Source organism: Pelecanus crispus, chromosome 1 (assembly GCF_030463565.1).
Source record: "Pelecanus crispus isolate bPelCri1 chromosome 1, bPelCri1.pri, whole genome shotgun sequence".
In the NCBI taxonomy this organism is placed as follows: Eukaryota; Metazoa; Chordata; class Aves; order Pelecaniformes; family Pelecanidae; genus Pelecanus; species Pelecanus crispus.
In genome coordinates this window covers 38,977,188-39,004,929 of record NC_134643.1, presented here as the reverse complement: position 1 = coordinate 39,004,929, position 27,742 = coordinate 38,977,188, and the positions used below count along the sequence as shown (strand labels likewise).

General features: G+C 38.8%; 1 protein-coding gene across 3 annotated transcripts in view; it reads right to left on the bottom strand.

Moving 5' to 3' along the window:
* Window positions 1-2,362: 2,362 nt before the first annotated feature.
* Window positions 2,363-27,742, bottom strand: part of TBC1D30 (TBC1 domain family member 30) — a 57,206-nt gene continuing 31,826 nt past the window's right edge. For 2 of the 3 annotated variants that reach the window (XM_075716570.1, XM_075716578.1), the window contains 11 exons: window positions 26,505-26,566; window positions 26,048-26,113; window positions 22,689-22,814; window positions 21,379-21,564; window positions 17,757-17,925; window positions 16,172-16,340; window positions 13,072-13,177; window positions 7,327-7,439; window positions 7,014-7,153; window positions 4,745-4,951; window positions 2,363-3,141 (listed from right to left, as the gene is read on the bottom strand). In XM_075716570.1, coding sequence (XP_075572685.1) covers window positions 2,363-3,141; window positions 4,745-4,951; window positions 7,014-7,153; window positions 7,327-7,439; window positions 13,072-13,177; window positions 16,172-16,340; window positions 17,757-17,925; window positions 21,379-21,564; window positions 22,689-22,814; window positions 26,048-26,113; window positions 26,505-26,566 — 2,123 coding nt within the window. The remainder of the gene's footprint in view (window positions 3,142-4,744; window positions 4,952-7,013; window positions 7,154-7,326; window positions 7,440-13,071; window positions 13,178-16,171; window positions 16,341-17,756; window positions 17,926-21,378; window positions 21,565-22,688; window positions 22,815-26,047; window positions 26,114-26,504; window positions 26,567-27,742) is intronic. The other variant, XM_075716586.1, reaches the window with a different exon arrangement.

Here is a 27,742-nt window from a genome sequence, read left to right as displayed (position 1 = left end):
TTTGCTGAAGGGATTCTTTAAGGAAAAATAATTGGAAACTTCTCTGGACCTCATCTTAATGTTCCACCTCAGTACCAAGTAATGAGGTTGCTTTTGCTGTATGCTCAACAGGCAGACTTCAGGTAGAGAGTGAACATCCTTTGAGGTACTGAACAGCTAAAATGACATTCAATTTTCTCATCTAGCAGTGCTTAAAGAAAACTTCCTGCAGCAAACATCATCAAACTAACGCACGGAGCTGCCATGGTTCCTTTGCCTCAATCCTAACGGTCCAAGTAGAGTACAAGACCCTCAGAGCACGCTTGTCAATGACTGATCCGGTCTGAATGGCTAGAGTTAGTATGCTATTGGCATTTCTTTCCCAGACCAGTATCTGTGCAATTCTTGCTAATTTTCCATTCCTTAATCATATCATAATGTGTTGAAAAATCATGCACGTACTTGCAACATTTTAGCAGTTTTTGCAGAATGACAGTCTTTTTATTTTTACTGGTTCAGTATACAGTCGCGTGATACACTGAAGCTAAGAAAAATTGGGCAGAATGATTCACAGTAAAATTTTGAGAAGTCCATTTCTTCTAAATCAAGGCAGAACAATTCTCATACAATCTGTGATCAGTGACTAAATTCTACATTATTTTAAATTCACTTAGCACTATAAATAACCATTAGTGACAATACCACTATAACCTGAAAATAAGGCAGGGGCAAGATCTGATCTAAATGTGTTTTATATTTATAGTGTTCATACTTGCATATTATTTTATATGCATACACTTGTATAAAACAACAAGAAAATAAAACTGTCCCCACAATAAACAGGGTACATTGTACAGCTTATAAGTTATGGTATACAGTAAAACTGGTATCACATCCTATAGGTTATGGGATACATTAATAAATAGACAATGATATATTAATTTGCAAATTTAACAAAGAATTTTAAAAGAGGAAGAAAGACATTACATACAATGGGACTGATTCATCATTACTGCTTTTACTCCAGTTTAAAGTTTAAATGGCACTTTTGTGTCATGGGAAACTTGGAAGCAAGAAGGTAATGAATCACAGTTAATGCATACAACTTGGCAGAGCTGTAATATTTTAAGCGCAATCTGAATTTTTTTTTGGAGTGCTTGATTTTTGCAACCCTGAAGTTGAATTGTTCACATTTAGTTTCTCTGCCTGTCTGTTTAATGTACAGAGAAGAAAAAAAAAAAAAAAAGTACTTGCCTTACGGTATTCACCAGCTTTGCTTTTTGATTTGGAAGTAAATACTCAAGCTTATTGCTTTGCCAGAACCAAAAACCAGAACCAAGCCATGGAAGCCCATGGCAGTCCCATGGGTCCATCCCACTTACATAGTGGCTGACGTGTTGGCTTTTAATAAGTGGTACCCTACGTATCTAATCACTCTATTTATAGAATTTAAAACCCTAAACTACTTCGGAACATTCATTTATTTTACCTATTGCTAAGCTGACAAATATGATTTAATTACAAGTCTGTAATCTAGATAATAGCTTTTAAATCCACTGAAGCCAAGATGTGCCATAATATTCATACAACTACACATATAGTTGTACCTCATTTTGTAGTGCTGCAACTCTCCAGCAGTAACAGAAATGTACGTATCTACATACGTAACAGAAAAGGAGAAAACCAGTATTGTGGACGGACTTACGTCTGCTATTCTCATGCTCACTGATTACATTTATATTAAAAACAGTATCAGCAGAGGACTGCTGTGGGAAGAGAAACACAAAGTGCTGCTCAAGAATGTCTGAAGCCAGATGGCCCAGTAGGTAAGTGATAATGGTGGACACAAAGTGATACTTTTGATTGCTAGAGCTGCTTGTGCTTCTGTTAGTCATGGCTTCTCCAGCTACTCACAGAGCAGGATGATGAGGTCTAATGGGGAAGCTGCATAACAGTCATAAAAACTGTTTTACGTGTCTGCTGCACCAGACAATTTGTCCTTTGAGCTTTGAAAGAGACAGGAGGCAGCCACGGGAGGCCGATGGGTTAAAGGCAGCCGGTGATTTTATGTCCGAGTTAGGTTTAAAGAAACTGTGTGCTTCACACTGCAAATCAATGTTTATTTTACCACAGAACCATCAGAATTGACAATAGGGTGCCAGAATGCATCTTCACTAATCTATCCCATAACAACACGGGAGCACAATTTTCAAAGACATATTTATACATCTGGTAATCACTTTTGTCCCCATTACTTAATGATTAGAAATGCCTTGGGACACACATACGCACGCACACATTTAAAAAAAAAAAAAACCCAAACAAAAAACAATACAAATTTTTTGTTGCTGTCAGAAATAGAAAGTGCCAGGTAGTAAGTAGATCATCGTTTCCTGGTCCCACTGTTGCCACTGGCAGACTTATTGAAACTTCTGCTCATTTGTGGGAAGTGTACAGTTGGCGTTCTTTCAGTGGGGCCATAGAGCCCTAAATTCCTGGCTGTAGCTGACTTTCGAAGAGGCTTGACACTGGGAAAAGGATTGAAGACTTGCGGCTTTGGGTTCCCAGGCTGGGGAGATTTAGCCGGGTTTCCACTGTCTCTGGATGAACTGGAGGACTCTGATAAACACGGCTGGCTGGACGGATGGGATGTTGAGTCAGCATCCGTTTTGTTATCTGAGGTGAGTTCCAGTGCTTCCAGCTTTAGCTGAACCACTGACATGTTTGTACTGCTGTCTGCAGAGACTGGCTCAGACGACTGCCGGTCAGCTTTTCGAGTAGTCCTGTCATCCAAACCACCTCCTCTTTCTCCAAAGTCAGAATGTTTGGAAGTCTCCTCCTTTGCCCCAGGACTATTTGTTTTACAGCTCTCGCTCTGCTCATCTATTAGTCCTATGGTATCCCCGTAGCCCAGCTGGCCTTTGGCCCTAGCAATATTCTTCCGATGAACTCGTATGTGAGTGCGCCATGGAGAGTTCAGTTTTGTTTTAAGATCTTCTTGGGGAATGGGAGACATCTTCCCTGTAGCATGACTTGGGATGTGAATAACAGCATTTTTGAGAGACCTGTTATTTAATTTCATCTTCTTTCCTAAAAGGAGGTGGTTTATCACTGGGGAATGGTTTACCTGAGACGGGAGGAGGCTGGTAACTGGCCCTTTGTCTGAAAGAAAGTGTTTAAAAGAAATACAGTATTGTTAAAAGAACAAAACAAATTAATGTTCTAGGGATCCACCACCAAATTTGATGCCTTTCTTGAGGTATAGCAAAGGTTTGTAGGACTGACTGCTATTTATTTAAAAAAAAAAAAAAAAAAAAAAATCACTGAATTCCTCTCACAGAGTCAAACACAAAGCTGTAACTTCTATAATAAATATTTCCTGTCCTCCCTCCCTGCTTCTTACCTATGGGTAAGTCCTGAGCCAGGAATACCATGAAAATAAATCATAACAAAAATAGCTTCTCAGTTTTTGGAATTGCACTGTAATAGACAGTTTAACATTAACATTGGCTTCTGATCTTTCCCCTCTCCTTCATCTCTCTTCCAACCATGAGAGGCAATTCAGTCCCTATACGAAGTCAGTCAAATAAGCCTCTCCATGAGGCTTGTGTGACTGGAGAAAAAAACAATGTATTTTTAATGGATAAACCCCACCAACTCTTTTCTATTAGATCCTCTTATTAAACCAGAGCAGTAGACTCAGAATTAGGTAATTAGATGACAGTTTTATTAAACCACAAACCCAGCCCCGATCATGATTAGTAGGATTAGAAAGGTTTGTGTTTGGGGAGTGGGGGTTGGCAATCCTTGGGAATCAACACGTTACTGTTTGCACTGTTTCTGCTGGCTACAGCCTTTGTTCAAAGCAAATACTTCGCCAATATTTAAAAAAAATAAAATCCCTACAAATTATGTTCAAGTTAATGAAAAACTGCAGCTCTGTGTATTCAAATGCCCTGCTAGGACAAGTTTAGACAATCTAGAAGAGGAATAAAAATTCTCCGCAGTGACCCATCTGCGTGGTTTAATGCTGACTTAAAGATGACACCTAAGTGGGGAGGAGTGAGTGGGGTGGGCTGTGTTCAGCTTGCACACCCACTAAAACCTTCAGCTGCACTGTTCATGCTAACCCCCGCGTTGCTGAGTTTGCCAACTGAGGAAACAGACTCCGTAACACTGATTGCTAAATAACAGACCGATGTCCAGCTCAATCCTCACAGCAGTATCACTGTGGCCACGTGAACTGTCAGCCACAATGGAACATCTAAGCCAGTTCTTCAGCTGTGTAATTTGCCATGCTCAGATGAGCTCAGAGGAGTTAGGCTAATATGGACCAGCTAGCAGTCTACCTGCCACTTGGTCTGAAGTGTACTCATCTCCTCATTTCACTTTTTCCAGTGCATCAGTATGTCAACTCCAAGAATGCCAAAGATTTAAAGTTTTTAATCAGAGAGGTCAACACAATGCACCCAGATAGCAAAGACACTTTTAAATACCATTGTTCAGCTGGTCCCTGGGACCTAAAAAAATCCCAGGGTCGTCATCTTCAGATCCTGACAAAAGAAGAAAAAACATCACCTTCTCATTTACAATCTGGCTGTACAAAGTGGTACCCACTTTACTACTAATGTGTTATATATTCCATCAATCAGTCTCTCTTGTTTTGTCTATTTGGTTAAATGTAAAAGAATGTTATTTGCCTTGTCTCCTATGATGAAGTTAGCTTGTAATAAATCAGTAAACGAAGCATGTTTTGATATGTTACCTGCTCTGATATACACATGGTGAACCTGCTGTTGCTGCTTCTTCTTTATCCTGGAATATTGCTTTTTCAGTGCATTAATATCAGTGGTCATACGCTCCATCATCATGCTGTTAAAAGCAGCATGATACTCGCTTCGGCAAGAGTCTATTGCTCCTGGACTTAGTTCTGCAATGTTACTGCAACCCAGACTTTGTTCTTCATTCTGATCTGTAGAGAGTGGGAATAAAGTGGAGATTTTAGCCTAGAGAAGAGGAGGCTGAGGGGAGACCTTATCGCTCTCTACAACTACCTGAAAGGAGGTTGTAGTGAGGTGGGTGTTGGTCTCTTCTCCCATGTAGTTAGCGATAGGACGAGAGGAAATGGGCTCAAGCTGTGCCAGGGGAGGTTTAGGCTGGAAATTAGGAGAAATTTCTTCATGGAAAGGGTAGTCAAGCATTGGAACAGGCTGCCCAGAGAGGTGGTGGAGTCACCATCCCTGGAAGTGTTCAAAAAACGGGTAAATGTGGCACTTCAGGACATGGTTTAGTCTAGTCTACCCTTGGTTGGTTTAGTGTGGATTTGGTTGTGTAGGTTAATGGTTGGACTGGATGATCTTAAAGGTCTTTTCCAACCTAAACAATTCTATGATTCTCTAAGGAGCAAATAAGCATACTAAAGAGTTCCACAGATTATCTACAAGGGAAGTCTATGTCTGATTCCTATCATCTTATTTAACTGTAGTCTTTAATTAAAAAATTATTATAAAATGCATATTTAACAAAGCTGCACTATTTGTGGTAAGTATTACATTTCTAGAACTACTACTTAAGAATAGCAAGGGTTTGAAGGGAGTTTAGAGTACAAAAGTCAATTAACATAGCAATGCCAAGTTATAAGCACAGTTCAATTACCCAAAAGTACATCAAACCATCACTACAGTAATTCAGAAACCGATTATTAAAGACACTCAGTTGGTCAAAGAGAAGGCTAACAATGCAAGTTATAAAATACATTACAGTCAAGCAGGCATGAGATTAAACAACCGACCTAGTGATACCAGCAAGAAGCATCAAGAAACAGTTATAGCACCACAGGGATAAAGCTGCTAGTGGCAACAAAAGGGAGAGGCACAGAGCAGCTGAGGATCAGGCAACTTGAGAGCATCTCTGATCAACAGCTGCAGAGCAACAGCAGCAGCGCAATTTATTTTCACAGCTGTTTCTGATGCACCACCAAACTGGCACTCCAGTCACTCCAGGGTCAAGGGGATAATTCTTTTTCAAGGGATGTTTGTTTGGTTTTGGCTTAGTCTACAACAGCAGTTTGATGTTCTGACTAAGTGCTAGCTTGAAGCAGCAGGTAGAGACTTACAGTCCCTCAGGAAGGAAAAAACAAAACACCACAGCAATCAAGAGGAAAATTGCAGCTTATTGGTCTCAACAAAACCAAGCCACAAGAATGATGATGTGTAATCAGATAACAGTGACTGCTACATCAGTCTGGGTTTTTTTGGGGGGAAGGAGGGGATGGGTTGGGGATAAATAACTATAGCCTCTCCCAGGATACCGTAAATCACTGTTGATCCAGTACCATTTTGTAAAGGCTGCTGCAAGTTAACAAATGATCTGCTTTTCCTGTAGGGATCAGAATTTTGTTCTGCTTGTAGAGCTTGCACAGGTGAACATACAATTCTGTCAGAAATTTTATTTCTACACGGAGGCATTTGAAAAAGTGACATTTTGTCAGAACACCCTAAACCATAACCAATTTTATAAAAATGTGAATATACCCAAAACATACAACAGTCTGAAGGTTTGGCCAAAAGGGCACTGAAATGACCTGCAGAATTCACCCACTGCTGACAGGTTCCAATAGTAGCCATGCATATGCTAATAAAGGTCAAGATTATTTATTACATGTACACTCTTCAGAAAATCCTGACTACCTAACAGCTTTCTTGGAAATAAGCATGGATTTAGGGTGGACTTTTTTCCACACATGTGCTGCTTTTTTTGTGGGTGAGCAACACTATGGGGTTAGTTTTTTTTAACCATTACTGTAGCCAAATCCTTAACCCACACTGTCATTTATTGTATACATACAGCCTTCAAACTTGACTTTGAAGACATCTTCATGGACCACAGAGAAAGTCATTTGGTATCTGCTGTAATCTCTATGTGAATATACAATACAATTTTCATAGCAGCTTTCATAGAGGAAGCTACAGACAATTTCTGCAAGGTCATGCAGATTTAACTACATTTTCCAAAATGAACAAAAGCACTTTTACCTTTCATCTGTTTTTGGTACTTTTGGAGCTCTGGTGCCAAAAACCCACTTAATGGTCCAAGACAGCCAATTGCATTGGCAATTGAGTCTTCATCATCTAGGTCATTCTCCTCATCACTGTCTCTGGTTCTGCCTAGCCTTCTGCCAAATGAGAACATAAGAGAAATAAGAAAGAGACATTCTAAAATATGATCATTACCAAACATCTTCATCTTCTTTAGGAGCATACAAGGGAGGATGCTACCTGCCTTTTCACCATCTGTATAGGGTAAACAATAACCCTATATGCCATAAGCAGTGCACTTCAAACTTACCCTGAAAGTGAAGTTGATTTTACTGCTGCAGGGAAAGGAGTAATGTTGTACGTGTATTTCTCCCTTAATTCTGCCAGTTGTGGGAAGGGAAACTGAGCCATGGTATAAACAGTCTAGGGGAAAAAAAAAAAAGCAGCTTTTAAAATTGTCACTTTAACCAACAGTTAAAGATTTCTCCATGAACAGACTTTCACAGTCTTGCAGGATTAAAGGCTGCATGTTCTCATGTGTTCTAAGAAAATGGAAATAGTCTAGTTTTATGATTCAGTCAGTATTTCCTGTATGAAAAATAAAGACTGACTCACTAGAAAAATACATGGTTCAGAGGGGGGAAAAAAAAAAAAAAGGAACAGGTAACATGAGATGTAGGGTCCTTTTCAACTCCTGTACTTGTTTAATAATCACTGTCAATCCTCTCCTTGCCAGCACACCAAAATCATCCTCCTCCAATTATGATTTCATTTACATGAATACTTCATTGACGTTTTTGGGATCTTCCAGAAGACCTACATTTCTGCTCAGGTATTCAACAAGGTACTGACACTAGCACAGATAGGAAGGAGCAGATCCTCACTTGATGTGGACTGCTAACAGATCCATTACTTCACCTGAGCAGCCCCTTCAACACAAAAGCTAAGCACAAAGAGGAAGGACCCAACATTATCCAGCTAACTTTTCTCCTCTCAGTTTCTGGGTTTGTTTGTTGTTTTGTGGGATTTTTTTGTGGGGTTTTTCTTTTTTTTTTTTGGAGGGGGTGGTGGTGGTTGTTTTTTTAAAAGAAATTTGTTCTATGGTGAACAAAGATACCGCTCTTCAACTCTCTGAACACATAGTCCCTAGAACTTAAAACAAGGCGATAGAACACTCCAATACATTTTATTTACTTCAATACTAAGAGTTAAAGAAAATAAATAGTTGCAAATGCATTTGCTTTCAGCATTATTTTTGCTTTAAGTCATTTTGTAATAACAGAATGTGTGTCACCAGCCAACCTGGCATAAAGACACATCATATTCATTGCAACATCACTGCTGATTTTTTCCTACCTTAGTTGCCCTTTTTTTTTTTCCTGCTTTTGTACACTCACAGCTATTCAAGAGTTTCAACTAACTGACACACAATTCATTGGGAGTCTCAAAGTCAGAAGTAAAAAGAAAAAAAATAGCCGAAATATCATTTCTCATAATTTCTCTGAAAAATCACAGCTTTTCCCCATCTTGAATATTAAATGTCTTCTGAAAGACAGTAACAAAGATTTCTCATTGGCTATGACAGAAAATCTTCACTTACGTATTTTTTTTTTCCTGAGCTATTAAGTCAGTGACATTTTAATCTGAAGGCAGAACAGCCTCAATTAAGATGAAAGGAAATTTTGAACAATTTCTACATAATCCATTCTTGAACTGCGCCTTGTCTGTGCTAAATACACTAAGGAAAATCGCAAACATGAATTCATTACTAGACTTTTCCTGACAGAAGAAGAAGAAAAAAAAAAATGTTTCACCAACGACAATGATGTAAACAATGAGGAGTGGGAAGGACACTCCTGGCTGGATGAGGCACAGGGCAATAGTGCAGCTCAACAGGCTTCTGCATGAAAATGCTTTTACAGTTCAAGCCATGCACAGACTCTAAGGGAAGGAGAACGCCTACAAAAACCCAGAGCATGAACTGAAGTTTTGCCACTCCATGAAACTACAACATTACTGTAAAAGACAAATATTCTCTAGGGCTTGAACAGTGATATCCCGGCAGTCTACCAGACGAAGGAATTTTATGATCTGGAGAAAGACCCACCTCCAGCCCAATATGTCTGCCTGTTTGTTTGATCTCCACCACACTTTCCTGTTTTTTTTCCTCATATGTCTCAACTCTCTCCCTTTATAGAGAAGGAGGTGCGTCTGGAATGTATTTCTACTCTTTGTGTCAACAGCCTTTTCAGGTAACTTGTTCCATATGCTAGTAACCCTTTAAGTGAAACAGTCGACTTGGAGTCCTCCGTTTACTCCTTGCACCTACTGTTTTAGATTACGCTTTTAGCTTTTGCCTGTCTCCAATCTGTGTCTCTTCCAGATCCTGTGCAATTTCTTTCATTTAGCATACATGTTTTGAACTTAATTACTTGTTATCAGATTATAACTGGAGGCCTTGCTTGCCACCTGGCTAAGAGATTCACAAACAAATTTTATGCTGATGCAAGTTCCACTGGAAATTAAAAAAAATGTTGTCAATCAACACCTGTGATCTGCTCACAGCAATGCTTCAGAGTCCAAGCAGCCTGTTCCTAGTTTGTACACAGCTCTGGATGCCATTTGGTTAATTCTGGTGAAACTGTGCCAGAGGGAAATAGCCTACACATACGAAGCATGATGCAGCCAAACTTACTATCTTATTTATGGCCATAAGGGACAGATTCTGGGAACAAGAAAAAAGTCAAGGAAAAAAGCCTCCCTTCTCACCTTAAATCAGTAGCATTTGTCAATCCTTTGCCTTACCCTAAAAATGCAAAGTCACCTACACCCTCAGTGGAATACCATACAGAAGGTTTTGGGCTGTGGTTTCCAAAAGAGGGTAAGCAGTTTTGCCTTTGCAGACAGCTCAAACACACTTCTCTCAAGAGCCATCCCACACTGGTTTAAGGCTCCTCTCTCTTTTCACTTTCATTAAGAAAACAAAACAAAAAGCAAAACCAAAAGCAAACCCAAAAGAAAACAGACAAAGTGCTACACAAGTAGAAAGTTAACAGTGAATACCATCAAATCAGGGTAACTCTCTACAGGAGATAGTCTAAAACGCTAGGGTACTCCAGAGGGATTAATCCCTGTTCACCACAGTAAACCAACAGGGATGCCTCTCCTTTTCCTGTTTGCTCCTCAGCTCCTCTATACTGGAATGTTTCTAGGTGTACAAACTGAATTAGTTTAACTGCTTATAAAAATGCTCGCTTTCTGGGAAGGCATGAAAGCATGTACTCAATCTAGCACACGCTGTTTAGAATATCTGCCCACACCTGGTGTACAGCCTTCTGCCTCCATGTTAGAACCAAAGTTTATTAATAGGCCAATCAAATGACATTACTGAATACCACATTTGTTTCATTTCTAGTCCTGAATACATACCCGGTCTAGCATCTGATGTGTACAGCACTTACCCTTTATTTACCTAAACGGTTCAATCTGAAAAAGGAGGAAGCTGTAGGCTTACTTGCTCCTCCAGTCTCTCCATGCTCTCCTCAGCACAACACTGTAAGAACTCTTGTCATGCAAGGGCCAAATCTGTGAAAGCTTTAAGCCCTCAATCCTAGGTATACGTACTGCCTGCATGGGAAGGAGGGAAGCAGGCATTTTTCATGATAAACTTGCACTGACTACACATGCTGGTGGAGACAATAAGGACAAGAATCCTCTGATCTACTTTAGACATCTGCTCTGTCAACACTTGCCCCTGAAGCTGTACCGCCCTCCTTGAATTCCCAAAGGGAACAGGCCTTTTAGAACACAATTTGTTTTCTAGTGGCAGGGAAGTGCCTGTTAGTCTTCACTGGCTTACGTGAGCCTGGACAGGTAGTTCAGATGCAGATATACGTGTCATGCAAGTCTAAAGAAAAGTGAAATGATTGCTACCAGCAACCTTTACTGAAATGTGTAGGGAAGGCAGAGTAGGATATTAATCCTTTCCCACAGTAGGATACTAATCCTTGAGCCACCTTGTAAAAAGTATTAGATGTAAATCCACCGTTCTGATTTTGATTAGGGAAAAAAGAAAAAAAAAAAAAGGAGAAAACAAGAAAAAAAGAACATTTTGAAAACAAAGCAGTCTAAACACTCATCTCTGACAGACTCCTCTGAAAAAGCCTAAAGCAATTTAAAAAACAGCGTCTTTAAGCAGCCTGGATCCTTTCATTAATGCAATGGTTCATATTTCTTTATTTTCTTCTTCAACACAGAGAAAATTGTTCAAATGCAGCAGCAAGGCACACGGTGGCATTCATATCCCCTAATGGTAAACATCTGTAGTGCCTAATTCTCTCCACTTACAGCAAAGACAGCCTAGAGTGAACACCTCAGATGGAGACTGCTACACTGCTGGTGCCTGCCTTTGACTTGAAGAATGCTATCTAAACTGCAGCGTGGTTTCTTCAACTGAGATGACACACATAAAACAGACACACTGCTTCTCTATGCAGAAAACTTAAACCTGTCACATTCTCCATATCAATGGCAATGCTATCCTACCTTAACGCTCCCGTCGGTGTCACAAAATACGCATGTACACTATGAATACACATATACTTTGCATCAAGTGCTTATTTTTGCTGAAGCACAAAAAGACTGCTAATTTAGTATACTTGTAATTGCAACAGTTAAAACTAAAAAGATCCTTCCATCCCATCCAACCAGTAAGTTACCTATGCCTCATCTTCTATTACACACAATGGCAAAGAAAGAAATCCACACTGAGTCACTAAAGCCCACTTCAGCTTTCCCAACGTTATTCTTTGTCACAAATGCCACTTCTTGATTTTGTACTGCACTCGCGACCAGGAACTGAAACACAATGAATATGAGAAGGCGTCAGCTTGGGCCACCCTCCTCATGAATCCTCAATATCCGAACTGCCTTGTGAGAGACCTTAACACTTATTTAAAAAGCATGCAAGTACCTCTGACCAGCTGCATTTCCATTTTTGAAGCAAAACAAAGCCACAGTGCTCACCTCTCTCATTCCTAGAGCTCCCTCATTAAACAAAAAAGCAGCAATAAAAAAAGCCGAAAATCTTAAAGTGATTCTTTACTTCAGAGCAGTACTTCACCAGACAATGGAAGTCCATTATCCCAGACAGTCAATAAGTTTTGCTTCCAATAATGGGTAACAGAAGTCACTTGTTAACTACTGTAATAAACTCATCCAACTTCATATATTGAGACTGACTTTGTTTTCCTTCCCCTAAGTCAGGTAAAAAATTTCAGATTAATTATGTGCTCTGTATTTGCACCCATTTAATCACCATGCTCTAACTCATCAAAAGCAAAGTTGCAGAACTGTAGCATGAAGTCTTTATAAAACATCTAAGCAGACAACACCTCAAGGATATCGGGGAAAAAAAAAGTGTAAGTGCAAATCAATACAATTACATCTGTAATACTAAAGGTCCTTTCCTCTCCCAGAACAACGTGGATCTTTGTTCTTATATAATGACGTATGCTTTAAGAATTCAGGGACTGCAATTATCTACAAATGACTTTGTTTATAGTTCACTGACAACTGTTCATGGTTTTGTTGGGTTTTTTTTAAATCATGAAGGATTTTTTCTTCCTTCTCATTTGATAAACTCTTGTCTCCCACAGCGTCTGCAGAATGAAAAGGACACGATGTAATAACTAACTGGCCAAAACATAAAAATAAAACACCGTAAAAATTATGACTACTAAAAGATTCTATGTCTTTCTTGCGTAAATCCAATTGGACATTATATCGCAACAAACTTTCGCTGTCAACATACAAACAATTTTTATCAAACAGAGCCTAGTGGTTCTCTATACTTAACGCATAAGATAAGATTTTAGCTTTAACTGCAGGTCATTTCTTTGTTTCATTGACATGCTAGCTCAACTCAGTTATCTTAAACTTTTATTCTTGGGAGAGTTTAGGTTTCTGCAGTATCTGAACAAAAATGTAATTTGTTAGAAATCAGCATCTAAAGGATGCACAGAAAACACAAACAATAATTATATCAGTTACTCACCTGCATGAGTTCATTGCTGTCAATCAGACTGTCTTCCAGCATCTCCTGGGTCAGCTTGCCCATGGTACTGTAAAACTCATCTGCAGTTTCACAACACTCTATTTGCCTACATCAAAATACATGTTGTTTTTTTATTTTACTTTTACATATGATTATACACCTCCAAACCAAAACTGAACGTTCTGTCATCATAAAATATGCACTTCCATTAGTCACCTTAATTATTAAGTTTATTGCAATAGTCCCTACACTTCCAAATAACAAATCTGTGCACATCACATTGGAAATACTGGCGTAGTGAAAGGATGTACTGAGCACAGCTTACTGTCCTGACTGCTCACGATAAAGGCTTCACGCATGTCCGGACAGGTTACTGTCTGTCTCTTTCACTTCTACAACATGAGAATCAATCAATTCTGCCTCCTATTCTGCCTCCTAATTCTGCACAAGGGAGCTCTCCCATCAGCTCAAAAAGGGAGCATAAAGATTTCTTTACTGCCTCATCACCCATTCTTCACTATGCATCAAACAGCTAAATTCACTGGTTGAACTGTCTTTTTGTCAGACAGGAACATACTTGCTGGGCAGAAAACATTCTTGTGGAGTAAATTAAGTGTAGCTGTATTTATATATGTCATTGTATTCAAAAGAGCTGAGCTCACATAATGCAGAATGAAGGACAATTCACTCATATCCTGTATACTTGTGAAAGCTATTTCTAAATTAGAGATGCAGACTCTTTTGGGTTTGTTTTGTTTTGTTTTGTTCTGGTGTTTGGGGGTTTTTTGTTAGTTGGGGGGGGGGCGGGGTTTGGGTTTTTTTGTTTTGGTTTTTTCCACACTTTTCTTTAAACTTCTAAAAACACAGAATCACCCACAGAGTGTCAGCTAGAGAAGAGAAATACGAGTAATATGCTTTTGTGAGTTGCCATTCTACATACATTATTAGGGTCAGCGGCTAAACATCCTCTCCCATCAAGTGAAAAATTTGTTTTACTTCTATCCCAAACAAGTGCACTGCTGGTTACATATTGTAGACTCCCCTGTAAAATACAGCTGCTGGAATGATCAAAAAAGTACACAGCCTTTTTTCTTAAGGATTAGAAAAGGAAGCTTCTCTTGATCTTCAGTGTCTGTGGAGAACAACCATTGAACTATGAAACTCCTACTGAAATCTTAACATAGTTTAGCTGAAAGAATAATTAAGTAGTAAAAAAATAAGTGTAGAAACAATGGGTATGTAGCCAATTATCACAAACTTACTGGCTTACCTTCCCTGCTACCTTCAGTCTCTCATGACCTCTACATACTGCTTGCTCTGCTGCACCTATATTTAATCTCCCTATTCCTTCAGTTTCCCTCAAAACATGATTGAACCACCCACATTTTAGGAAAAGCACTTCTCGCCCCATTTTCATGTCTAGAAAGATAGTCTTGAGAATGATGAAGATCATGAAACTACGATCACTGTTTAAGGCCTCACTTCTTTAAATCCCCGTTTATTTCTGGCGGTGAAGAAAGAGGAACAAAACCACAGTTTTCTCCCGGCAAAGACATAGCGTGCAATCTTTTACTTCCTCATCTCATTTGATATCATTAATCACAAGCTTACTGAATTTCAATTCTTGTTCAGTTTTAGCAACTCATCATCTTCTGGATCTCTAGTTATCACACCAGCGTCCCTTTCTGTTAATTGCCCCCAAATCTGCCAGACCTTCTCCCATTCCCCACAAACAATAGTTACAAGGTGTGCAGTGTGACCAGCTTACTGTTTTGGACATACTCTTATATATTTCTTCATTCTGTTCCTTCCAATTTTTATAAAACATGTTTCATTTTTGCTTTAAGTTTTACGGTAAAATCTTCAAAGCAGTGACTTCTTTTTTATCATGTTATGAGTTAGAACATTTTTAATTACAGCTTTTAAGTGCACAGAGACCCACTGCAATAGGACCTTTTATCTAAAAGTATGGTGCAAAGTAATAAAGCACAATGGGACTACGTATAGCTTAATCCTAATGCAAATAATTCATGCAGGTTTCCTTCATGAACTGAACAAATAAAGCTCTTAGGAAATTATTATTATAATTATTATTCTTCAGATTAAAAATTAAATATACTAAACAAAGTCTCTTACAATGCTACTGGCCTGCAGTGCTAAATTATTCAGAAAGAAAAAAACAAATTAAACCTCCAAGGACAGAGCTGAACATAAATCCCAGTGGTTCAGACTCAGGGAAAAAAGGAAGGCGAATGTTGATAGGCATCACAAGAAAAATTTGATGCAGCTGCTGACATCAGCTGAAAAAAGTTTCCAGCTGAACTAACATCTGCTCGACCTGTCAGAGCTCACACCTCCCACTGAAGTCAGTTACAAAACTCATTTCTCTGGGAGCACTGTACACTCTTTGGAGTGCAAATATTTGCTATGACAACAGAGGAGTTTAGAAGAACTAACCATCTCTTGTCTTTTGTCCTATGTGGTGAGTTTCCAAGGCCATAAAGAACTATAATAGAAACTTGGCTAGAATGTGCTTAAAAGCAGAGAATTTCAGGAAAATCTGTTTGCAGGCCTTAACAGAAAAGAACCGTGTAACACTAAATCATTCTCTTAGTAACACTGAACTCTTTTCTTGGGTATAGCCAATGGAATCAAATCCTTAAGTCTCCTCAAGTGAAAATAAGGGAATTAACATTCCCTTAACCCAGCTTCAGGTACCCAACTAAATTAGCTAGTCACCCTCAAGTCTCTCTGTATGTCTTTCCACAGAGTATCTACCAGCTCCCTCAGAGGTCTATGTTCTGTAAAGTCCAACCAACCTCTTAGCATAGCATGAAGACCTTACACACAGACAACGCAAACAACTGGAAACATTTCCTGTAGCAAGGGTCAATTAATTGTCATGCCCATTCTGACACGATGTCAGAAGCCCATGTTTTTGGGGAAGCCATAGAGGCACTTTACACAGCTTTTTCAAAGCAGAATCATTCTCCTGAAAAATTGCATCTTGTTTAGAATTGAGAACATGCTCTTCAGAACAATGTAAGTTACACACATTGCTCATACTGAAAAGAAGAACCAGATAAAAATGACCACTTACTCTCCTAACTTTGCCCAGATAGCCAAAGCTACTCTCAGTATAATTTCAGAGCCTTCAAAGAATACTGAATCCCAGATCTTCAGAACCGTATGGTTAGGCAGGCAAGTGGCAAAAAGGGTCAGAAACCACTGCATTGTGAAGACATTTGTAAGTGGGGGTTCGTAGCCTCCTGAAATTAAAAAAAAAAAAAAAAAAGCTTAAGTAATTGTAATTTACTATTATTTTACAAGGAGTATAAACTGCATACTGAAATCCACCAGACATTCTAGTACCTCTGTTATTGCTCAAAACCTACTTAGTTTGCAGTTGTCCAAAGATAAGCTGAGAAAAAGAGTCACCTCTCATTCTGCTGCCCTGCAAAAAGCTCTAAGCAGCAGCATTGGTTTTGGACTGTAAACCTTGGAAAACACCACTACACTTTTTTTTTTCCTTATATCAGAAAGATTGCTTTTCCTTCTCCAAAGCCATATGAGCTAAAAGCTTTCATTAAAAAAAACCACCCACCAAAACCCCCCCAAACCGCTGCATTTCTTCGAAACTAATGGCATAAGAAGTCTTTATGTACATGAAGGTGAAGGTGACTGTCTCCGTAAAGACTTATCTATTGTTTTAATATCCTGATGCATTGCCAGCTTAGCAGAAGCGACTGTAACACACTCAGTTTTCCTTTTGGCTCGTTAAGTTTCAAACAAGATTTAGTATTTCATCCTGAAACTTTTGAGTTTTACTTTCTTGCATCCTAGTATCAACTGATGCACTGATGAAGGCCACGACCATAGAGGCTGCTGCCTGTGAAAACGCTTTCCAACAGCAAATACTTCCTTGATACCCCTTCTTTGGTTTTATACAGTTTGGGCACACTCACAGTTTGTTTACATGGAACATGGTAGCACATCTTTTCTAAGACGGAACTCAGGGTGCACTTAGCTGAAAAAAACCCCAACCAACAACAAAAAACCCACCCTCCCCAGAACACTCCCAAATAAGAGAGCTGTATCTTGTTTTAAAAAACAAAAAATCTGGAGGGAATGCTATACCGGGGGGGGAAAAAAAGAAAAAAAAAAAAAAAAATCACAGTGCAAAGCCAGTTTTCAGGTAGCAACCCAAGAAGTACTGCGTTTTGCACCTGTGTACTGCTAAGCATCCAGGTGAAGAAATACTAACCAGCCACCACTGGCTCTCACATTGTAACTGTCCCACAACAGCTATGTAAGCTAGCAACTACAAGCAGCAATGGTAGGACAGGTATCTTGAGCTAAGGCGAGAAACAACCTTTTCAAGGTAGCCCTTGTACTAAGCTGTGTGTTACAGTGTTGTCACTCCATACGTTTTATATCCTTGTCAACACGATTCAGTTTGCAGTTAGTGGTGGGACCAAATTATTTTTCCTGTATTTTTTCCTAAGCACCACCTATTTATGTTAAGGTTATCAATAATGGAAACTGCCATCCCTCACCTTAACAATTTAAAATATTTATTCTAAGGAATAAACTCATGTAAACACTTAAAAGACTGTATTTTTAGACCAGTGCTCAGATGAAACAATAGCAAAAAGGAATTTAATAGCATTTTCTGTTGAATCTACCTCCACTTTCTCTGTTAGCAGCTCTTTGCAGGGTGTCTAAGTGCTGGGACAGTTCAGGAAGCTTCATTCGTAAAAGATCTCGGAAAACAGCCATATCCACAGAGAGAGCACGGAGATTATTGACAAAATAGCTATCAGGAAGCACCTTATCAATTAGGTAAATCATGATCTGTGGGGAAAATGAAATATAATTATGTAGGACTTATAGAGCCAGTTATTTTCTACGAATAACAGAAAAAAAAAAAGATATAATTTTAAAGTTCTCTGTTCACTAAAGAATGGCTTGGTGCCAGTGGCAACACATGCCTCTGGTATCTCAATTTGTATGGGGAGAAAACATTATCATTTTAAGCATCCACAGGTACTCTAGGTATCCACAAGCAATCAAGGTGCAAAGGCCTCTTGAAGCTGTCCATAATTTATGAACCATTAATGACCAAAATCAATGTCACAGTAAGCTATACCCAAATTGGAAGCATTACTCAAACCAAAGGCAACTTTTGGGACTTCTGATGCTGTACGTGTTTATGAGATTCTCCACACTGCTGGAAAGTTCCACTGTCCCTTCTCTGGTTGTTAACTGCCACAACTACAAGACTGATCTTCCAAATCATCTTTTTTCTCTCTCCAAAATGCAAGATACTGTTCTTTAAAAAACATTCTCCACACATTTTACCGTGATGTGTTACCGTGTGCTGCACTTCATCTTGTCACTTTAAAAGGTGCTAAATTAAGCAGCATGAGACATCTGTTTCAAGTGAGATAGCTCAACTACATGGGTGGTAATGTATTAACTGGATACTGTCAAACTTTTGAGAATGAACAAATGCAACAAAGAAATTATATAGAAATTGATGTATATCATCAGCCCAACAGAAGATGCTGACCTTCATTTCAGGATCTTTTACAATCTCTATGGCCACTCTATGAACCATATCCAGAGAGCCAGCATGCAGTCATCCCATCTGCTTCAATTCTCCGTTCCTCCTTTGTTAAAATTTCAGATGAGCATCCTTATCATGTTTCATACAGCCTTTAATGCTTCAGAGGAGCATGGCACCTTCATACACAAGAAACAGTCCTCCTTCCAATTCCTCTCTTTTCATAAGACACCCACAAAAATAGGTATTGGCAGACACTGGGCTTCCAAGAGCACCACCTTACATAGTCTTACTACTTCCTTTTCTCTGCCAGATGCTTGTGACCGCATACTACCACTTGTCCTTGCAAGATTTTTTCGGGCAATAACAGTCTTCTGTTCCATGTTTTAAAGCACGTATATCAGTAGTCAATATAGGCAAATCAATAGCTTTTACACATTTTTGATGGTTTTGTTTTTGTTAAGTTTTAAGGATTGAAAGGAAATAGGTGATCAAAACATGGTACACAAGTAAGCTGGAGTCTCTTATTTTGTCAGATGCATTCCCTAACCTTTGCTGAATACTGGGATACCTCACTGTCTTTTAAAAATGTTACTTTATTTTGTTCAGATATATTTCAACCAATGGAAGAATAATTTAATATAGCAACATTAACTTACAACTATGCTATTTGTGTTTTCATTAATTTCTTATGACATAAGCCATAAATCCCTACCTTAAAGAAACCATTTTATACAGGCTTTTGCCCCCTTCCCACTGAGTGGTATTGCTTCAGAAATCTCAGCTATATGAGAGCACAGGAAAGAACAGAAATCTTTTTGCAACACTGAAGTGCATTCTATTTCACTGACATGTGAATTGTTTTGAGAATGCTTTTTTAAAAAAGCAGCTTCATGTATTTACCAGTTTGCAATAGATACTTTCTTCATGACACATCTCTACATATTTATTTTTATTATTTGACTTTGTAATATTTCCCCACAATAACATGCAGGAAAAAATGTTTTTTAAGTTCCAGTATCTACGAGACTTTTATGCTTACTGTAATTTCAGTAGGCTAACTTTGAGGTGTCTTCAGGGATTTAACTTAAACGTGATTACCTTAACTAGCGAAGACTCAAGCATCTCTGGCTGGGCATTCACAAAGCTACTGTGTTGGGTCCTGTGCTGTTAAAGCCCCATGGTGCCAGCAGTACGAGCTGTTTCCCAGCCTCTGGGAGACGCTTACCAGACACAGAGCTTTTGTTTATAATGTCCTTCCCAGAAAGGGGACCTGACTGGCAAGCCCCGAGAATCTCCTTGCTCCCTTAACTCCTAGACTCTGCAATAAGCCAAACAGTTTCCCCATAGCTGCAATCCTGAGGGCAGCTTTACAGGCAACAGCCTCCGCAGCTGTTCTGAAGACACTCATCACTTGCTTTAGATGGCACCATGACTACAACAATGAAACAGCCACATGCTAACCCCCAATTCCTTTTTTTCTCCTCCCTGTTCCTTTTTTTTTTTTTCCTCTCTTCCCTTTTCTGTCCCTTTTCTGGCAAAATCCCAACCCTGCAAAGCCCATGCACTAAGCTTGGAAAAGAAATTACTTTATTTTCCAATCTTATTTTTGCCAGGTAAGACCCATTTTGGTGCTAACAGCCTTCAGTGCTTTACCTCCCCAGAGCAGTCTGGTGCCATTCCACTGTCTCCTTAGCACAAGGAGCCTGACACCACTCACAGTAAAAGACAATCCAATAATATAAGGATGCACACAGTTCTTATAAACAGTTTGGACTTCATATTATCATAATATGTTTTTTGGAGCTTCTGGACAGTATAAGATCACAATAAAATGTGACAAATTACAGTTAAAAATACTAAGAAAAATTTTAGCAAGGATTATTGAAAGGAAATTTTACTCTCTGATATAAAGGGGGTATATTACAGTGTTTTCTTCCTATTACAGGCAGTTCTCCAGAATGAAGTATTAAATAACAGCTAGCTGGACTCTACTACCACAAGCTTTACATTTTAGGAGCTCTGAGTGAATTTAAGTATTTACCATATTTAAATCATTGTCTAAGGCAAAAAAAACCAGCTCAGTATCTCAAGAGTCACAGTCATCTTTTACTAATTTGACCCCAACTCACACATATGAGCAAGTTTACTTAAGGAAATTTGCACATCATCTTGGCAAACCTTAAACCACGTCCTGTAGTAAACCGTATTTCCATTTTCTGACATATTATAAATTTATTTAAGTTTTCTTTTAAATGGTATAGAAAAGGTCTAAAAAAATTCGAACACTGTATGACTAAAGTAGCCCAGAAAGTAGCTTCAAAGTGATTTACTTCCATTTTAAATATTTGTGCTTTCCTATAATTTGCTTTAAAATGCAGTAGATTTATTAACTGCATTAAGAGGTTGATAATGGAATCTGAAAGTTTCAGCTACCTGTGTTTGGAAGCAGATTTGGGATTATGGGATAAGATATTCTAAAGTCAGTAGCAGCGTTCCCATTTATTTTTATTTTGGCCAAGCCCTCATTTGTTTCTGTTTGAAAAAGATTTTAACAGTGATAACATTCAAATTATTCATTTTAGCTTAGACAGGATAAAAAAAAATCTGCAGATATAAATTGGTTCACTCCTTTGAGTACTGCTCTTTTAGCATGTCTACAACATTCATGCATTGGTTTATTCTAAAGTTCACTAAGTAAAAGCAATGTTCAACACTGAAAAAAAAATTATTTTACTCACTTTCAGGGCATCCCCTTCATTGCCCTCCATTACTTCCAGAATAAGTGCAGCTAGTATGTTAAATCCTTGACAATAGCCAACAGATTTATTCCACCTGGCATAAGCCAGCAAAACACGTTTCAATACCACTCGATCTTGCTCTGCCTCCTGTCCACAGTAAGAACTGCAACCAGTTCGGTGAAGGTCCTAATTTAAAGGGGGGGCAGGGGGGGAAGACAAGAACAGACAGAAAAGATGTGCATTTTCATTCCCCCTTTAGTTCTCCCACCTGTCCCAGTTTTCCTTCCACCTCCACCCTCCCAGTACATACTCCCAAAGTCGATGACAATGTTTCTTTTTTAATCTGTAAACCTTTAGCTTACTGAAGAGAAATAGATTCAGCAAGCTCTTAAGCAAACAAGTTACCTACGAGATGTTCATATGAAGTTGTCACAGAAGATACCAATAGATATCTAGGTTTCAAAGAGGCAAGACATAACAGCTGCATAATTGAACAAAAAAGAGCAACTGTTTTTATCGAAGTATAAAATAACTACTAGGCAACTAAGTTTTCAAAACATAAAAAACCAGAAACAGAGTCCTTGAGGTTTAAGCAATTTATAAGTGAAGGGCAAAACATGTACTACACTGTTTAATATTTCATAAGTAATACCTAAAAGCTTAAATTACCAAGTACAGATGACAACTGTAATAATCATGAACACAAAATATTTTGCTCGGCGTACTCTAATTAAATTGACTATAGAACACAATCTCTCCTAAGTAGAGTAATAAGTCCTAAATAGGTAGACTAATATTTAAGTCACCACAGCAATACAAATCTATTAAGCTCTTCCCTAAAACTTCCCACTGCTTTAAATATTAAACATTAATTAGCTGAGAAATATACATAGACAAAGGTGTGTCACTCCTGTAAAATAACTGAAAAATGCTCAATTGCTATATTATTAATCCCAGCAAACATTTGTGGTTTTTTTATAGAGAAGAGGAAAAAAAAACTCACTTATGTTCTTCTTTGTCTCCATTAAACTCCAGTATTTCTTTTAAAATTTAAAAAAAAAAAAAAAGGTAGAAATTGAGCAAAAAAGTCAGTAATAGCAATTTTTTTCCCCAGCCAACACTAACCAGACCAGTGCAGAAAAAGGACCAAAGAAGCTGAAAAAATAATTTTGGTCAGCCAAAGGGAATCAAGATGTAAGTTTTGCCAAAGTAGCTGCAGAGAACAAAATAAATCCAAATTCCATCTAGTAAAAAAAAAATTTCAACTTTTCACTAAGAAAGTAAAATAAAATAACTAATTAACTAGCTACCTTTACTATCTGGATGCCCATAGAATCGTCATCAGGATTACTTCTTTCATTGAATGTGAAACGCATGGTTTTGTCCCAGTCAATGGCTATACTGTGTAAGTACTGATCAGCCAGGGTCAGCCAAACCTAGAAATGCACAAAGCAAGTCAGCAAAATGAATTATTTCTCAGATAAAACATGAACAGTTTTGATATATACTGTTTGATGAACTCAGTGGCTTCACCCATATGTGATCTGCTGTTAGACTTGAAATATGCACAAGAGGACTGTATCTAAAACAATTTTTGCACAATTAAAGTAATACCTTGCTCCCTAAAACAGAAAGGAAGGAAACAGTTAGCATTAAGTGTCCAGATATGTGAACGGCTTACAAAGATGCAAGTCCATTGTCAGAAACCGAATCCACAGGGGCCCTACAAGATGGAAGCGCACTCTCCTGCAAGGACCCTCTTTGTCAGTTCAGCCCTTGTAACCTCATAACCAGCAAGGAATTACATTAAAAGGTAACACTGCTACAGCCTTTCCTCAAACTCAACCATGGATCCATCTCCTGGAAACCCCGCAAAAGAAATCTAGTAGTGCTCCTCTTTACAAGAGGTCTCTTCTGATCAACTTCGCAGATGAAATAGCGTCTAGTGTTAACCATTTGGGATTGATCTGAAAGTATCACTTGGATCAGAGTAACTTACTCTTACAAGAGGGCTTCCTAAACTGTTGGTGCTACGGGGAGTTCCAAAAAAAACCTCCGTTTTGATTATTTTTAAAGCCTAATAATTACCAGAACATATTTATGCATGTGTATCTAAGACAAAGGCTGGACCTTTACTAAACATTTGAAAAGTTCCTGAACCATGAAAGACACATGACAGATCATACAACGACAACAAGTAACAATAAAGGAATTCTTTCTCTTCAGGAAACTGAAAGAAATGATGAAAGCAAATTGGTCAAGTTTTATATCAGCCATTAACTCACTCAAGTGAGAAAAGCAATTCAGACACTTCCCACAGATTTAAACACTAGATAGTTGCACGATGAAGGAATTTAAAGACAGCTCCTAGAATCCTCATGTTTTCTGCATTTATATGAGCCTTCCCACATTTCTGCAGAGCCACCCATGCAGAGGAATGCTGCTCTTCTGCCTCCCAGCAGCCTTTGGCACTGCTGACATCCTACTGATGTTGTCTGACTGGATTCTTTATCTCTGCCAGCCCCAGAAAACAAATGTCACATGCCACAGCAAAAATGCAGATGTCACCCTGCTCCTTCTGCTGCCAGCAAAGGAGGCAATCAGCATGCTGCCAACACAAAATGCTTCCTTTATTTTGGTATATATCTTAAAATCATTAGGAAACCAGGGAATGGCAGTGAAAAGACAACATCTGTTTTCTTAACGCTAGTTCTTCGGTTAGCATCATGTGGTCACGTGTGAGCAAACACAGAGACGGGCAGAATGAGAAGGAAAAGACAGAGATCCGAGTTGGATGATGTGGCAGGACATAAATACCCTCAGCAAGTCTGCTGATGACACAAAACTGGGAGGATTGGCTGATAAGCCCAAGGGCACCTTGACAGGCTGGAGAAATAGGCTGACAAGAACCTCATGAAGTTCAACAAGGAGAAGCATGAAGTCCTGCACCTGGGGACCAACAACCCCATGCACCAGTATATGCTGGGGACCACCCAGCTGGAAAGCAGCAGAGAAGGAGCTGGGGGTCCTGGTGGACACCAAGTTGACCATGAGGCAGCAATGTGCCCTTGTGGCAAAGGCAGCCAACAGCCTCCTGGGCTGCATCAGGCAGAGCACTGCCAGCAGGTTGAAGGAGGTGATCCTTCCCCTCTGCTCAGCACTGGTGAGACACACCTGGAGTGCTGGGTCCAGTCCTGGGCTCCCCAGTGCAAGAGAGATACAGAGCTACTGAAGAGAGTCCAGCAAGGGGCCACTAAGAGGATTAAGGGACTGGAGCATCTCTCCTATGAGGAAAGGCTGAGAGAGCTGGGACCATTCAGCCTGGAGAAGGCAAGGCTCATGGCGGATCTTATCAATTTATATAAATACCTAAAGAGTGTGTACAAAGAGGACAGAGCCAGGCTCTTCTCAGTGGTGCCCAGTGACAGGACCAGAGGCAATGGTCACAAACTGAAACACAGAAGTTCCGTCTGAACATCAGGAAACACTTTTTTACTGTGAGGGTGACAGAGCACTGACACAGATTGCCCAGAGAGGTTGTGGAGTCTCCTTCCTTGGAGATATTCAAAAGCCATCTGGACACGGTCCTAGGCAACCAGCTGTAGGTGGCCCTGCTTGGGTAGGGGGGCTGGACCAGATGACCTCCAGAGGTCTCTTCCAACCTCAACCAATCTGTGATTCTATGACCTCTGCCACTCACGTACCACAGAAAAATGTCTGAGAGACTTATTGGAGTGTGGACAAAGAACATTTCAGGAAAGAAAAAAGGCTGTTAGATGGATATGACGATTCACTGGAGTTGGAGATTAAAATCAACATCACAGTGGCGTGAGGAAAATGATGCCACTATAACTCTTCCATTTCCTTCCCCCCTGATGTGTAAAGAGGAATAGCTCAGTTTGGAAAGATAGCAAAAAGAAAACAGGAAAAGGAAATAGTCTGATGCATCAAGAATATATGGAACTACATATATTTTATAAAGCTTTAAAACATATTATTTTTATTAAAATTGCATTTTTAAAGCTGAGATCACGTGACTCAGTTTTATAGAAAAGATGAATAGACATGCCTTTTTTTAGACCAGGGAACTTCAAACATTGTTGAAGAAAGCAATAGCATAAGTTTAGCAAAATCCCACTGGACCCTTTCCTACAACACTAACTCAGTGCAGTTTCCCACTAATGGCGCACTCTACCATTCTACATCACTCCTGATTCTGAACTTTCCTAATTTAAGCCCCCATCAAATGTTTCTATGAGCATTCTTGTCAGCACTAGCATCTATCAACTTCACCTTCATAAGTATGACAGCCTGCACTGCAGATTTTCTCTCCTTTCACTTGATCTTCAGCTGCCAGGGAAGCTTCACCAATGCAATTCCTTGAGACTGACAGCATGAAGCAGTAACATCTGCACCAGAATAAGTTACCTAAGCCTCAAGCAGAAAGAGCCCAACTATTGAAAACACCATCTTTACCTGTCATCTCAGTCTCTCCAGCTGCCCTGTGAGGTTATCACTGAAGAATGTAAACTAGGACAAATCCCCAGTATAACTTAAGCTTAAAACTTCCAAATATTTGTTAAAAACCACTGATAATATTGATGTTATTTACCTCTCCTCTGAGAAACCCACAGGCAGTATGTACCACAAAGCATACAGGTCTACCTACCTTTCTCCGCCATTCTTTCGGTATGCCTGTTGGCAATCTGGCCACTGCTTTGAGCGCATCATGCCACTAAAAGCAAAAGCATCCAAAAATGTGTAAAATCCACCATTTAATGCAACAGTATAGCAACATTTACAACACTGCAGACATGCACGTTCATTTCATTTTACTGCACACATTTCAGAGTTTAACTGCTTAATCCACTCACAGGGAAAATATAGATTAATTACTTAATCATATAACAAAAATATAATGTTCTAGGATACAAAGACTTATGAGATATTTGAGTAAACAATGAAAGCCTATTGCATTTTCCAAATATTAATGGAACAGCTCTTGATGCAATTGCAAATAATATGCTGACATTATGATGACAGATGCACTTTTGCACTAGGGCAAGTACCTTGATTGACGAGAACCCAGTCCTTCATAAACTCAAGAGAAAAATGAATCAAATTACCTGCTGAAAACCATTTTGACCTAAAGATGGTTCAAGAGTGAATTTCAATTTTGTATCAACCCCTAGAAACAAAAAGGAAAAAAATAATCACAGTCATTATTTTCGTTTAGCTCAGAAGAAAAGAAGAAAACCACAATTGAAGTAAGAACACAAGATCTCAGCTACGTGTTTCAACAACTACATTTCAACCTGTTTCTGTGAATTCTTGTCTTTACAGGGGATTGGAGGCACATGTTATGAAGTACATGGACAAAATGTTTTTAAAATGCAGTAATACCCTGTTTAATGATGTAGTTTGGCACAACTCATTTCACTAAAAATCATGTAGTTCACTATTCTACAAACTATACTTGTACACTGCAAACTACCACATGCATCCACAGAAAAAAAAATACATACAGAGACAAACAGTTTCTTTCCATTTCAATTTCTTGGCATTAAATCACTCAAAACTCATTTTTAAGTTTGGGGTGCTAGAATTATTTTATTGCTCAGAATACCAATTTTTTTTATAATTCCTCAAGAACATAAAGCACATTTTGTCAGTATTCTCATTTAAGCTTAGATTTTATTTTGGCCATATGAGCAAATTATTTTAATTGTTATAAAGCATGCCTGCTAATAGTCTATAAAATAAAAAATTACATAAAATACTAGGATCTCAAGCTTGGCCTACACTGGATCCTGATCGTGGCACTGGAGTATGCCATAACACGAAGAACAGTAACACTTTTAATTTGCTTTACGTCCCACATTTTGAATGTACAATTCTTTGGTCCTTCAAATGCCGCTGTCCAGGGCTCAGGTGCTGAACACTGCGTCGCATCGCATCCCCTCCCTCAAGTCTTCTGGCATAAAGAATAAAGCCTCTCTTAATTTTTCCTCCATAATTTAATACAATGTATTGCTCCACATTTAAATTTATGTTATGCATAGCTTCTTGTCTTTCTAGAGTATCAGGCCAAACATTTTTAATACGTATGTTAATAGCCATACATATAAAAAACCCCAGAGTTTAATCCTGCAAGGTTTTAAGCATATAAAACCTGTGCTAATCAACTCATCAGTAATATTCAGTGCTTTGGAGGACTAAGCCTATGAGTCTGACAGAAACCCAAACCATAGTGGCATTTACTAGTTATGGAATGTAAAATGCCTTTCAGCATTTGCATACTAAAGTGGTGATAAGTAATTTAAAAACCTTACTGCTTCATAAATATATATTGAAAGACACAGCC